The sequence below is a fragment of the Sander lucioperca genome, chromosome 14, assembly GCF_008315115.2.
Source record: "Sander lucioperca isolate FBNREF2018 chromosome 14, SLUC_FBN_1.2, whole genome shotgun sequence".
Classification (NCBI taxonomy): domain Eukaryota; kingdom Metazoa; phylum Chordata; class Actinopteri; order Perciformes; family Percidae; genus Sander; species Sander lucioperca.
The window spans coordinates 28,737,270-28,753,149 of NC_050186.1; the positions used below are offsets into that span (position 1 = coordinate 28,737,270).

The 15,880-nt window shown below is 38.0% G+C and overlaps 1 protein-coding gene across 4 annotated transcripts in view; it reads right to left on the bottom strand.

Annotated features, from left to right (window-relative positions):
* The window catches only part of LOC116034708 (WD repeat-containing protein 7), a 169,372-nt gene that overhangs the window by 88,753 nt on the left and 64,739 nt on the right, over positions 1-15,880 (bottom strand). For 3 of the 4 annotated variants that reach the window (XR_004101187.2, XM_031277389.2, XM_031277388.2), the window contains exons 20-22: positions 9,526-9,672; positions 3,414-3,532; positions 2,854-2,977 (exon numbers count right to left, since the gene is read on the bottom strand). Coding sequence is in view for 3 of the 4 variants with exons in the window: in XM_031277389.2 (XP_031133249.1) it covers positions 2,854-2,977; positions 3,414-3,532; positions 9,526-9,672 (390 nt within the window). In the remaining variant the exon portion in view is untranslated. The remainder of the gene's footprint in view (positions 1-2,853; positions 2,978-3,413; positions 3,533-9,525; positions 9,673-15,880) is intronic. The other variant, XM_031277390.2, reaches the window with a different exon arrangement.

The following is a 15,880-nucleotide window of genomic DNA, read 5'->3' on the forward strand; positions in this document are numbered from 1 at the left end:
TTGATCACAAAAAAAGATAAACAATTTATTTTATATTTTCATGCTGTGCTATGAAAGAAACACTTCACACCATGGCAGCATGGCCTGAATGGTTGTATATCCTCATCGGAAAAAAAGAGTCATTAAATGTCTCATCACATTGTCTTTGTTTTGTACCAGCTCATGTTTGCATTTGCAGTTGGTTCATCATCAGCCAAACTTTAACTTGACTGTTGTTTCACAGACTCCATGCTTTGCTGTAATACCAAAACATTTATTCACCCTTCTCCACACCTCCAAGTTTGGAAACCCCTGTACTAATCCAACATTTTACATTTTAAAGGTAATGTTTTTAAAAACAGGTCATTTCACACTAGCCACATTTTAAAAAGCACGTTTGACTTTCGACGTTTGTGTGTCATTCTGGAACAAATGCCCTTTAATTTTAGAATATTTTAACAACTCACAATAACTCAGACAGGTGTTAAGATGTAAATCCCTCGATTTCCTTCTGCTCTTTATTTTATTTTCCTTTAGCATGCTTCCTTCACAGGCTGTTGTTCCAATTACACAAATCTTTGTCTGTCTACGTGTTGTGGACTCTCTAATCTCTAATGATTAATCAAGGCCTGGAGCCTATTTGCAAAGTATTTTTTGCTGTCCTTTCAGCTCCTCAGGTGCAGCACAGCTGACAAAACAGCTGCATCTGAGAACAATGAAGCTGTAATGGAGGTCTGAGTTGGTGTGGACTTAATGGATGGATGCTTCAGTAGAGCTTATGCAACAATTCCAAAGTGAATTCCCAGTTAGAAAACAATCTAAAAATTCTGAGTTGCTATGTTTAGCAGCACTTGCTGTGGTGTGGACACAGTCTCAATGTAAGGGAGAACTGATTTGAATATTGAATAATGGGGAAATATGTGTCACCCTCCTCTTAATGCATTAGTGCTAGTGCTGGTTAGCAGGACAAAAAGTAGACCTGCGGTTATCATGTGATGGTAGGGGGACTTTGGGACCAAACACGGGAGTCACAGACCACAAAAAGGTTGACAAACCCTGTTAAACAATGTGTGGAAACTACATATTAGGTGTTCAACAAAAGACAGACCCAAAAACAGATTTGGTTCAAAGGACTTCTACAGTGGTTCCAACACATTCCCCGACTTTCCCATGATATTCCAGGACCAGCAGAAGTCACCTTAGTCTCTGTTTCAGTCTTGCTGTGCAGCACACAGATCAAATTGAATGACCCTTTAACCTCTCTCTCTCTCTCTCTCTCTCTCTCTCTCTCTCTCTCTCTCTCTCTCTCCCCTAGTCCCCTGAGGTCACTGGCCTATCACTCCTCCCACCTCCCCCGCCCACGGTACTGCTGTGGTAACACAACACTGACCAGTGCCCGTTTCCATGGCAACTTTTCCCCTGAGAAACCCCCCAGCAACCACAAGGCGACTACCAAACACACACAGATACACTAGTGTCAGTTCTAGTAAAATATGGTGGAGATTCACCTTTCTTCCCATCAGCCGATGTAACTATAGACTGAGAGAGAGACCAGGGAATATACAGTAGACCGACAGAGCAAAAAAAGACAGTGAAGGACAGAAAAAGACAAATGGATAGGGAGAGGTGGATAGCTAGATGTTTCAGATTTGTTCAAGTAGGTCTTGTTTTGCGCTTTTTGACAGCTCCCATCTAAATAAGCAATTGACCAACCACAGCTTTGTAGGTAGGATTTCAGTCTACAGCCCAAACCAACACCAACTCAAGTGACATCACTTAAAATTAAATTGCCTCAAGTAAAAACACCTAGCTCCCTCTAGAGTCACAAAAGGCTTTATATCACTTTTTACATATGCAGTAGTATTCCCCAACACATAAATGGACTGCATTTATATAGCAGCTTTTACACAGTACAGGAACCATTCATCATTCACACACATTCATACGCTGGTGGCCGAGGCTGCCATACAAGGCGCCACCTGCTCATCAGATAAACATTCACACACATTTACACTTTGGGGTTCAATGTCTTGCACTTCGACATGGAACTGCAGGGCCAGCGATCGAACCACCAACCTTCTGATCGGTAGGCGACCGCTCTCACCACCTGCTCCACAGCCACCCCACCTGAAAGTGGCATGATAATATGCTCACTGTCAGCATGTTTTAAGGCTTGCCACAGTAGTCTGTGTTTCTGGTGTTACACGGTGGTCAGGCATAAACAGATTAAATTACTTGCCCACCGCCCCCAACATCCCCTTTAGTTAATTTTTCCGTATCAGCGTCCCATGTTCATTAAATAAAAACTAAACTAAAATAATTTAGTAAAATACTAAACATGTTATCATATTATAATAAACTGAAAAGTGTCTGCTCCGTTCAGCAGCAGTAGCAAAGTCGCAGCACAGAATAGCAGGAGTCAGGGGGTAAGGAGAGTTTACCGACAAGACAATGGTGAAGGAGTTGATGTCAAAGTGAAAAGCAAAAGCGCCTATTTGGTAATATTTTGGATTTAACCCCAATGCTAATAATTAACCTGACAACGTTAATAAGGTAACCTGTAAACTGTAAACTCCGGCGTCCATCTTGCAGTCGGAGGCTCGACCGGAAAGGCCAGAGATCAAAGGAAGCGCTCCACAGATATTGTACATCATCGACGAATATCTTTTCTTGTGTAATGGGTAACAGCAGTGTTGTCCCGAGTGTTTTAACCAGTGTGAAAATTTCCTCACTGTGGCTATTTCAGAGTATGGGAAAAGAAACTGTATAGTAAACTAATACTGTCATTGTGTGACACCAAGAACCAGCGCAACAAAACACAGATATCTTTCTCTCTTGCTTTCTCTTAGATATAAAACAGTGTGAGGTACTTACGGGAGCTGACGGTGTCCACATACTGAGGAAGGTAGGGAGCCCACAAGTCAATGGTGTCCTTACGTCCGGATTGGCCAATCCTCCTTAACTCAGCCAATAGGAGAGCTTGTGCTGCTTCTCGCACCTAAAACCGCAAAGAGGTTATAGTTATGACTATCAATATTCTGTAGAGGATCTTCACTTGAGTAGCCATGTTGGGTTTTTTAATTGTCCATTATTTCCACTTCAACAAAAATGAACAGATTCAGATATGTAGTGCAGTGAACATTTTGCAGATTTATTCAGTACGAAAATGTTGGAACATTGCAGATACATTAATTGAAACGTTTCCTTGTCATGTTATTACAATAAGAGTAATCCAGGCAACATTGTGTTTCTTTCAAAATGTGTTTGCTGTCAAGCTATATAAACATAATTCTAAGGAAACAGGGTTGGCCTGGAAGTCTTAGCTTGGATCTGTGCATACAATATGTGTGTGTGTGTGTGTGTGTGTGTGTGTGTGTGTGTGTGTGTGTGTGTGTGTGTGTGTGTGTGTGTGTGTGTGTGCTTGTGTGCGTTACCTCCAGACAGCGGTCCTGCCATCTCCTTGCCAACATCTCCAGCAGAGGAGGTCTAAACTTGTCCAGTCCAAGGAGGTCAGGGAGCATCACACAATGCATGGCTGCCAGCTGGCTCCAACCTGCGAGAACACACACACATACACAGTCAGGAAAGACTACAGGGAGGGCCAGGGGGTACTTCTATATTCCAAACCCTCTCTCTCTCATACACACATCTCACTCCTGTCTCATGAAAACACTTTTTTTATATTATACCAGGCAATATGAAAGTGGTGGGACAAAAAAACATGCTGATGATTTAGCTTTTCTTAGAGCCTAACCAGTACTGTTTTCTGATTTTGTGTACAATTTGAAATTTTGTTCTGATGGCGCTGCTAGGGGAAAGGTCAAGGGTCACCAAAATAATTAGGATTGATCATCTGGGGACTAGGAAAATCCACAGACAAATTACTGGAAATCTGGCCAGTAGTTATGAAGATATCTTCCTAATGGATGACATGTTGGATAAACCACCTGATATCGTAATCATTGTAGAAAGTGAAGAAAACAAATAGTTAAAAGCTAACCCAAAAAAATCACCTTACATCTTTTATTAAAGGTAAGATTTCTGCATTAAAATGTCTAAAAACGACTATGCCTATGTTATATATTTTGTTGAGTTGTGTACTTCAGTATCCTAAATGTTTCCAACAACATTAAAACCCAGAGAAATCTGTTATTTTATTTTAATGACATGGGACGTTTTATTTAGTCAGTGGCGTCATAAAACCTTTGACCCCTCTGGTTCCTCTAACTTCCTTCAAAACATGGGAACCTAGATGAGACGTTCAAGAGTAATTCTACAATGTCATAGTCCCAGGCGTCAGAGTCTGGCTGGCTGTGGTGTTGTGCTGAAATTATCCCCCCCCTTAGCGTTTAGCGGTATTCTTTACAGTTACGTTTGACCCACAAGTGATGACTGTCCTGTGGACAAAAGGAGAAGGTGGGGAGAGTCCGAAAGCAACGCCCGGCAGCCATCCTATTGATGTAGCTAGGCGTATCCTCTGCCAGTATCTCTGGGGTCGTGGCTCGGCACCGGAGATACTCGGCGGCAAGCCCCAGCCACAAAGTAAGTCTCTCAGCGGTGATGAGTAACGTTAGGTAAGGTTTTTTATGCCCCGTCAGGCTGAAAAAACTATGTTTCCATATGACAGAAGTGAGTTTCTCACATTGTTACCCACACACAGAGACACACACACACACACACACGCACAGACCTCTTTCTTATACAATCCTCACATAAACATCACACTAACAACAGTTGAACACAGGATGGGAATATTTTTGGCTAATATTTACAGTCTTGGTTAGAGCAAAGTTATTATTTCTGCTAACCAGAGCCTGAATATGTTTGATGGCATTCAACAGGTAAACAGCAGATACCCAGCACTGCCAGGTGGATCAACAAAAGCCTCATAACGATACCTTGGCATAATAAACTTAAGTGTGTTTTATTTCATTCAGCAACACTACAATATATGGAAGATTATACTTGAAAATAGAAGGAAAACATTAGAAAACCTTGTAGGTTTATAGGTGTTACACATAACACTTTTCAGTTGCATTGAGTGACTGAGGAAGAAAAGTAACATTCAAAATGTCTTGGTATCGCTTAATTGGGCTTGAATTCAAATCCAGCTGTATCAGTCTGAGCCAACATTATGGCATACATTTGTGTTTTACACCAAACACCAGAGAAAAGTACACCAGCTTTTACTGTGACAAAAGATACACTTAAAATGTTTACTCGCTGATACTCGACATTACTCGACATAAACCAAGCACCTTATTCACATATATCGGTTTAATATATGTTTTCCAGAGGAGATGCATACATATGAAATGCACTTGAACAGACAGTGAATGGCTTTTAAGCAGGAAAGAAATTCCATACAAATTTCTTTGCCTAGGGCACCAATGTAAACTTACCTCCGCCATTGAAATATACAGGGAAAACTTAAACAGTTAGGCGTTTTACAAACATCACATTCAGAAAAATTCTATGTAGAGGTTGACAGATTGTTTGTGATGAATCTTACACAAAAAAAATTGTCACATTTTTGATGTTCGTCTTAGGCCAGAGATATACTTGCTTTTAACTATGTCTTTGTGTGTGCAAGATGGCTGCCTTGCTTATCCTACGTCCGCTGGAGCATTGGTTGTGCACATCCTCAGAAATTAATGCTACGTGTTCGCAAGATGCACTACACACATGAACGGTAGGGGCAGCGTAGAGAGAAACATATTCGCCATTGTCACGCTATGCTTGATTTAGAGGCTTACATTGTCACTCTTTTGGCCGTGATCTCAGAATTACAAAAAAAGGTAACCTCCTCGAGTGTCACCATGTTTACTGTTAACATCATGCAAACCTGGAAGTTCTACACAATTTGAGTTCTCTACTGTGCCCTCACATGGAATTCTCCAGTAACACGTGTAGTACATAGGCAAGTATGTGAGCAATTCCCTTCATGACACAACCGGTTGTCTACGTGATTGTGTTGTTAAAAAGTATATCTTCGGGGCGCCTGGATAGCCCCCCTGGTTGAGTGTGCGCCCCATGTATAAAGGATCAGTCCTTGCTGCAGCGACCGCATGTTCAATTCCAACCCGTGGCCCTTGCTGCATGTCAATCCCCCTCTCTCTCCCCTTTCACATCTTCAGCTGTCCTGTGTAATAAAGGCCTAAAATGCACCCCCCCAAAAAAAAAAAAAAAAAAAACAAGTCCATCTCCAGCTTTGGACCATAATAAAGAAATTGTCTCTGTATCGCCAATCAGAAATAAATAATCAGTCAACCTCTAGATTTGCATCACTGTCTTGCAGAAACCCCTTTTATAATTTGAATATTTTTGTTAAATTAGTTACTAAAATCAAATTCAAAAATCTTCCACCACCACTATTAGTACTAATTAAACCCTGACCCGTTCTTCTCTTTTTTAGACTGTTCCATAAATTATTACCTGAAACAGTAAAGCAAACCTTGGGCAGGGCGATGTGACCAAAGTCTTCTATCCCGATATAGGTAATTTCATATCTCGATACCGATATATATCACGATAGCATACTTTCTGGTAATTTCACAAATAGTCCTATATGAAATAACCAAATGATAAAGTCTATTTTTGTATAACCCTGTGACAAATCATTATTTTGTTAAGAACTTTATTGACAAATGAACATAACAGCTTTTAAGGGAAATTATAGAGAAATAAAATTTGTAAAATTTGTTTTAGCTATACACTGACTATGTTTACATGCATGCACACAAATAGTTTGATGTAAAAACAAAACCGCAATCTTTAAATGATATTCCTTTAAAACATTTCATAGAAGATTTTCTGAAAAAGTTGAGTTATTATGTGCTTGATATTATCAATTTAGACAACATAATTGCATATCACAATATTTTTATATATGATTTAATCACGATACAATTCCATTGAAAGACGATAAATAATCATATTGAATAATCGCCCAGCCCTAAGCAAACCTGTGCTGGGGAAGAACAGAAATCCAGTCAGCCCACCTGCTGACACAGGAAGCTCCTGAGCTATTCAACAAAAGATGGAACAAAAGAAGGTGCAATTGCTCTTGGGGCAATGTTAGGTCAATTACAAAGTAGGGCCTGGACCTGAATAGTATCAGCGTCACACAGCGCCACCCTCAAATTGTGGGTATTATGCAATAAGTTTAATAGTAGTCGCAACATAAGTTTAATGGCGGCCCTGATTGCTGGTTCTTCTGATAAATAGTTAAATAGTGGTCACAAAATAACTCTCTGAGACAAGCGGGACTGCCGGCGATCTCGGCAGTCAGAGACGCTGTAGTGGCCTTCGTTTTAAAGCTAGAGTGAATCTATCAGTATCATGTCATGCTATGGTAGCTTGTCAGGAAGAGGGCTAAATAAATTGGCGAGGAAAAAATTGGTTCTAATAGTTTTGGAAATATATCCAGACATAAATAGTGGTTGCAGTTGCAGATTTGCATATCTTGGAAAACTGGACTATTGGCCTTCACAGAGGGCTGTGCTCTCTGAGTGCCCTTCTAGTTATTATTATAATCAGTTACAATGACCCTTAAAGGAATGAAAGCTAAAGTTTAATTTTTTTTCGGCTGAAAAAACAAACGTTTTTAATGGAAGTATGCGTAAAAAGTTTCAAATAGTTTTAATACAGTAGATCATTGCTGCAACCCTAGTTGATGCGATGAAGTCAACGGGTCATTGAATGACCAATGTAGAAGATTCCTTTAACTACATCTAAAAAAAACAAATAAAACTACTACTACTGCTAACTACTTTTACCACAATTGCTGCTATTACTGTTGCTAACAAAAACTATCCCTGCCGATGTTAACTGTAACTAATACAGCTATCAACAAGTTACAGCTGCTGCTGCAACTACTGCTGCTACCATCCATTCCTGTTAGTATATACTACTGATAACTACAATAATAATAATAATAATAACAACAACAACAACAACAACAACAACAACAACAACAACAACAACAACAACAACAACAATGATGATGATGAGGTTTCTGCAGGGCAGTGTTTTATGAATGAACATGATATAATACCTTGACATATTTGCTACAGTTACTGTTTACCCCTATTAAGAATGAGCCTCATACTCATGCATGCATGCTTGTTGTTTTTCAGCATAAAACTAAATAAAAATAATCCTGACCAGCTATGTTTTAGTAAATTTCAAACTAAAAGTTATTAGCTTTAAAAAGGCACTTTATTTCCACAAAGCACAGAGGTGAAACCATTTAGATAATTTGAGAGCACATTCATTGTTTAGGTGGATAGGGCAATGGACCTCCATGGTAAAAGCCAACATCAAAATGCAATTTTTTTACAATGTATGCCACTTTTAAATTTTATTTGGCCCGTTAATTTTGTTTGTTTGTTTTGGCTTGTTCTCCCCAGTGACACCCCATTCCATCAGGTGGACATAGCAAGCATGCAAACAGTGAGCATAGAGACACTGAAACGTCAGGACACAGACATTCAGACAGACAGGTAGACTTGGAGACAGAAAACACAGGACAGGATTGCACAATACTGCAAACTGAAAAAATACAACAGACCAGGGCATAAAGGACTGTGGTCAATGCACTTTCAAATGCATCAGTTCCAAACATTACTAAAGTCCACTTGTTTGCTGATGACACAGCTTTTTGTCTCACCAAATTTTGCTGCAGTGGGAAACTTGGCCTGTAGCAGATTGGGTAAAAATATGGAATTTCCACAAAATTGCAAATTGCAAGGCGGAAGAAATCATTTTGCATAAGCTCTTAAGTGCAATAGGTCAAGATTGAGGATTTAAGTTTTTTACTTGTGCTTGAACTACTGGTTTTCTACTGAATTATGCTATGAATAATTTGCTACCATTCATTAATTTTTTCCACCATATTTTAGAAATATGTCAAGATTAAGCAAAACTGCTAGCTCTTGCAAATATTGCAGAACTGGTTTAATTTCACATGACCAAGTTGAATAGATTTTACATTAAAAACACTTGACCAGTTCCTGTGCCAAGTGTTTTGCAGCATTCACATTTGGAGACCTAAAACTATCAATTTCTTCAACTGACTGGATTGAAAGTATACTGAACTCATCTATGACAGACAGACAGACAGATAAAGAGACCAAAACTGTAGACCAAAACAAAGACAAAGACACTGCAAAAACTGGACCGAGACACCTGAGATGAAAACCTAACGTTGGCTGCGGGGAAAAGCAGGGTGACGAGAACCAAGAAGGAGAGAAACGGGGAGGAAAAGTGAGGGGATGAATAGCTGAACAGCTGATGAAGTGAAGAGAGAGGAGGTAAAGAATTGTGATGGCATCAAGAGAAAAGTCAAGAGAACAAAGAAAAAACAAATAGGAATTGAAAGAGAAAACATAAATGGGAAGGAGAGAAGGAAGAAAAAGAAAGACAAAAGGGAAGGGTTGTAGGAAAGATGATCTAGAAAGCAGAAGATCTCCAAAGAACTGAAAAAAAAAAAATAGTATGGCTGCGAAACTTTCCCTAAGCAGTACCCATGAGTTCAGTCTGTACCTTCGTTGACTGAGGGGATGTTATAAGAAGCAGGGCTGGGGCTCGGGGAGCCAGGGGCCCTCTGAGGAAAGACCCCAGGGGCCCCCGGAGCCCCAGCAGTGGTAGCAGTAGTAACAGTGCTGGTGTTGGCTGTGGCAGCTACAGCAGCTTGCAAAGGAAGAGAAGGAGAGAAATAGTAAAGAAGGAAAGAACAAGTTAGGAAGATATAAATATATACAATAGCAAACTGGAGAGAGGAGATAAGTAGTCAGGCAGCAGGGAAGAAGAAAATGTATTTAGAACACACAAGAACAGAAAATGAAAACACATGTACAAAAGGAAAGAAATACGGAGGCCATCCCAACAAAGAAAGTAATAAGGTAAAAAATTATGCGTATAAAATTTGCTTTACACAAATGACAAAAGTCAGTTGGCAAGCCATTGACCCAAAACATTTTTTTTTAACATTAAAAAGCGAAGTCTTTAAAATACTTTAATTATCTGCACATGGAAAGTAAAATTATAATTAAGGATAGAGAAAAGTGGTGGTTATGGTAAATAAACCAACCAGTCTTAGTGAAAAGATAAGTCCAAATCAAAGGATTACAGCAAATGGATTTATGCTAATCTATTTCTTCCGCTTATATTAGATATTATCCATTCTATGCTGTAGTATGCTATAACTACAAAACTAAGTATTAATAGCAGTTAGCATTAGCACTCATTAGCAGTCGATTATTACAGTTCAAACAACCTAGGAATAATTGTGGACGTAGGGGTAGCCCTTTAGCCCCACCTATAGTTATAGTTAGCTTTCTTGGCTAGCACATGCAGCTGACATAAGAACAGTAAATTCTGTAATAGCTGCTAACATTAGCAATGGTTCCCATAAAGAAAGGAATGTTGGCACAGTACTAAGATATTCTAATGTAACACCATCATTTCAAATACATACTGTATTCTCATGTACTGTAGTTCAAGCAAACAATGTTGAACTTAGGTTGGTGGTACAAATTATTAAATTCATACCAAGAAATTAATACCAATAATTCAGATTCAGATACTCAGATATGCTAACGTGGATTAACCCAGTTCATTAACCTTTGATTTGACTTTACTATTGCTGTGTCCAGGTGGCATCTACAAACTGTTTTGGTCTTCGTCTAGGTAAACATCCTCTGGACAGTGTTTTTCCCACCTAGCTATAGGTAGATCTAATATGGCTACTGTGTAATTAAAGTAAAACAAATCCTGTATCAAAAACGAAAGTAGAAAGAGGAAAAATTATTCACTCAATATTAGTAAATAAAAGTGAAACTTACAAACAAAACATCCACAAAACAAAAAACGGCATAAAACAGATGAAACTAAAAACGAAAATAAAACAGACAACAAATGAAGACTTCCTGCAGATAAAAGTGACAAGATATAAAAAGCAATGTCAAAACGAAGCACCAGTGAAACAAAGATGCCACTTTATTTCCCAGCAAGCACATGGTAGAGAGATTAGAAAAATTAGTTGTTAGTTTGGAGATAATAAACAACTACACCTAGGCAAACAAAAGCAGACAAAACATTAAGGTTTCAGACTGTGGCATGAGGATCTTATTAACCCATATTTAGTAGGAACAATTTGAAAAAAAAAACATGAACCTTATTTTCGAAGAAGGATGACCAACATGTATGTTACCAATTTACCTGCAGGTAAAATATTATGCCCTGGTTCAAATTGTAATAAGAATATAGATTTGATGTTTGTGCTAGGGCCAGAAACCTGAAACCTTTATGCTAAGAAAAAAAAATATGATCAAGTACGTTGTTTCAAACACTTTCATTTTCAAGGGCATTTGCCAATAAAAGAGTAAAGTAGTGAAGAGTATGTCTGAACATATACATATTTAATTAACTAATAACATTAGTGTATAGTATAATGCAGTCATAGACAGTACATACCCTTACTGTTCACATAAAGACAGCTAAGCAGCAAGAGTTACAAATTGAAAAACTGTCAATAAAATAGTCTAACAACCACATCATGTAGCACAACAGGACACAACAGAGAAAACTGTTAGAGCAACATCATGCCACCATCATCAGTTGGTGGTAAAGAAAAGAAGAAACATGCTAATGTGAAAGTGCACAAATAAAAAAAGATTGACTGAAAGTACAGTGAAAGAAATATTGAAGAGAGTGTGTTTGTGGAACGGGTTTCCTTCTAGAAAACAGGCAGCAGGCTGAAGCCATGCGGTGAACAACAGCGTAAAGAGAGAAACAGAAGGGGTGAGAAAGAAATCAGAAAGATAGACAGCAGATGGCTGAGGGCAGTCAACAGCAATTTGCCAGCATTGGTGCAGGATTTTTTTGTTAATTTCAATCTGCTGTATAAGGAGGTTAACTCTAATTTTGTCACCTTATATTATGTATTATATACTTTAGGTACTGGGCTAATGGTTGAGCCTTGCAGGACAGTGCCCTCTAGAAAAGGCTTGGATGTTAGTGGTAACATCATTAAATAATCATGGCCATTAATACTTCAATACTAATTTTAACCTTCTGCCTCACAAGTGGTAAAGGAATTATGGATATAATGTACTTATGGTGCCTGTACAGTAAAATGAATTACAAGACTCTCTTTAGTTCTGATTTAAGTATTGCAATCAAATATTAAACTTTGACTAGTACACGGACAAATGTCCAAAACTGTCCAAAACCATGTGTATGTAAAGTACACTCTTTCACATCTAATGTTTTTCCTCCATAAACAATTCCTTGCTAAACTTTTATAGATTTTGTCTGAGTTCAAGCATGCTGTTGTTGAGTCACAGGTCAAAGCTTTTGAACTTGGAAAAGAAACATTTGTACACCAAAAACTAAATCATAAAAATATGTACAATTTGTTAAATTGTAAAGAAACACAATTTTTTATTATTATTAATTGTTAACTTCTCAAGTGAGAATTACTAATAATTTTGGAAAAGACTGAATGTTTAGTGTATCTTCAGGTCTGTAGCTTTTTTACCAGCTTGATTATTAAAGGAGGCCAAACTGGCTTTATCAGAAGGATAAAAGTAATACTTTAAATGTCAGTATTACGTCATTAATTCAGTGATGTGTGAATGGTCTGCTGCTCTCTGTGGACGTAAGGAAAAGTGCTTCACCAAGCAGAGTGGCCACACTTGAATATCGTTTGCCTCAAAAGTTTGGCTTTGGAAAAAACTGTTTTGTACAATGATGACAGGGTTTTAAAGACAATCCTCAGACTTTAGTGCTACTATTGAAGTTGGATCACAACATATTAATCCAAAGATTAGCTAGACAAGCTGCGAAGCCTATGCAAGGTAGTAGGGATTCATATTTTTCCCAATATTTCCTGGCCTGGGAGCAGAAGCACACTATTCCAGGAATCCTGAGAAATTGACTTGTTTTTAAGGTATAACTTCAGCAACAGTCAAAACACATAACGCAACAAGTACAAATATGCATAAACCTTTAGTGTATAATTTGGTGGTATTACTGTAATAAGTATTAAGGCAAAAGAACACCCACACACACACATAATATATATCCCAAGTTCATTGCCTGTGATCGGTCTGCTGAAAACAGCCATTTGGAAGTGATATATATAAATATATATTATATATAAAATAAATTCTTCAAAAGCAAGTCATTCAGTGTTTTTCAAAGTTATTATATCAAGCTGAGATGAATTCCATGTGGTGTTAGTGTTAAGAGGCTACTGGTGCGTGCTGACCTGGATTCCAACGGCTGCAGATGCGTGGCATTCAGGCTGCAACGTAGCCACTGAAGCTGATCGTGGCCACTGTAAAGGACTTATGCAAAAGGACTTGCGTATTTCTGAATTGATACGTATATTTTATACGTACTGTTTATACGTATCTTTTGTTTTACGCTTAGAACGTTACTATTTTTTCTTGTTTTCCTGTTATTATAATTTCATGGAAAATGGGAAATCATCATAAAACAATCCAATATGCAGATGATACTTATATAGATAATATTCATATCTAACATGATGACTCAGGTAGCTAACTTCTTGGGCATTCAAATTCTGATCATGTTCACACTAATGCAGAAAGATGATCTTATCCACACTAAAAAAGCCAGTCGAATATGGTTTAGCCTAATGAAGGCTGGCAAAAACAACAACAAAATGCTATGGTCACAACACAGCATGGCCAGTATAGCACTGTATTTTTTACTATGGCCATTAAATAAGCATTTAATTACCTTTAAGTACTTCCCAGTTTCCATGTCATAACTATAACTTTGATGTCGACATGAATGGTATTTGGAAGTCAAAACGCCCACATATGAATACAGAATTAGCATCATCATCTGATAAAATTAACCTGCAGGTATTTTGCGGTTTATAAAATATTAGAAAATAGTGAAAAGTGTGAATCCCGTTTTCCTAAAGCTGAGGGTGATTGTTTTTATACAACCTACAGAAACCCAAAGATATTCAGTTTATTATTACATAAGACAAAGAAAACCAGTGAATCTGCACAACTGAGAAACTAGAAAATAGGACTAATTGGCATAATTCAAATAAAAATGACTTAAATGGTTATTCAGTTATAACACTTTTCTGTAAATTCTGAATCATTAATCAACATATCGTCTAAGCTCTACAGTGGTTGAGACGGTTCAACACAAACACAAAAGCTAAAACACAAATACAAAAGCTACAACACAAATACAAAAGCTACAACACAAACGCAAAAGCTACAACACAAACGCCACAACACAAACGCAAAAGCTACAACACAAATACAAAAGCCACAACACAAATACATAAGAGACAACGGAAGTGAGTGACAACGGAAGTGAGTGTTTTTTTTTGACAAACAGAGGAAAGTTCTTGTATGTTTGAGAAGTGCTAATTATGATTACTGTCGCTAGAGTGATTGTCACAAATAAGCAATGATGTTCAATATCTTTGTATTTTCATATGTATGTACGAAGGAAAGTGTTTTTTTGTTTGTGTGTGTGTGTGTGTGTGTGTGTGTGCCTATTTGTAGGGTATGACTGAGGACATGTAACATGCAACAAATGGTAATATACAGTCTATGAGTAATCACGAAGCAACGTCATGATTCAAATTCTGGGTTTATTTCATACAGACCAACCGTGTATGACCGTGAACATAGACCGTGTATGTGTGTATGTATGACATATTACGCCCCTAACACTGTAATAGGCAGCATATTGAAGGTAACACAATTAGCATTCACTTTAAACATCTGTTTATGTAACCATAACCACACACACACACACACACACACACACACACACACACTTTCCAAACCAACCGTATCGAGGGAATTTGTCGCTGGGAGGTGATCAATAACCAGATAGATACGGTTAACAAGTTACAAGCATGTAACAGTGGGATATAATATTTGTGTGATTTAAACAGCTTCACTAAACGTGACAAACTATAGACTTCAAACGTAGCACTCGCGTGTTAAAAGACGCTGGGCGCCATTTAGATGTTATAGCTGTAGCTTTGTAGCCTAAATGGCAGAGTACATACATATGAAAATAAAAAAGATATTGAACAACATTTCTTATTTGTGACAATCATGTAGCGACAGTAATCATAATTAGCCAGGAACCATGTTTCACTTACTTCTCAAACATACAAGAACTTTCCTCCTGCTCATCCGCCGGCTCCGTTTGTCAATAACACGCTCACTTCCATTGTCGCTTATGTATTAGTGTTGTAGCTTTTGCGTTTGTGTTGTAGCTTTTGTGTTTGCGTTGTCGCTTATGTATTAGTGTTGTAGCTTTTGCGTTTGTGTTGTAGCTTTTGCGTTTGTGTTGTAGCTTTTGTGTTTGTGTTTTAGCTTATGTGTTTGTGTTGTAGCTTTTGTGTTTGTGTTGAACCATCTCGGCCACCGTATAGCTCATATTGGAAACAAAAGAAAGTTGTCCATGGCTGTGTTGACAATCATACATTAGCAGAAGGCTCTGTTTTCTCTGACTACCCCTAGATTATTAAAGGATAACTCCTGTTTATTGAAACTTGTTATTGTAATTGCAGACGAAGAAGTGGAAGCGTTGCTGGGTCTTTCTTGTATTCAACCACAGGTGCTCTTTGGATATTGCGGGTGCACTGTGTTTACCTCTCATGTGAAGGGCTCATTGCATGAGTGGAAATGGATCTCAATTCCAAAATTTATGAAAGTGCATGTCTCCTTAAAAAACAATCCAAAGCACTCCGTAGGTTTTGTGCAAAAATAAAAATGCCTTTATTTTACATGGCAATGTATTGGAAATTGTTTGGTCCATCATTTATGCACCATATCTCAAAAATTAACTTGGTGAGTGCAACATTTTTTATCAATGATAG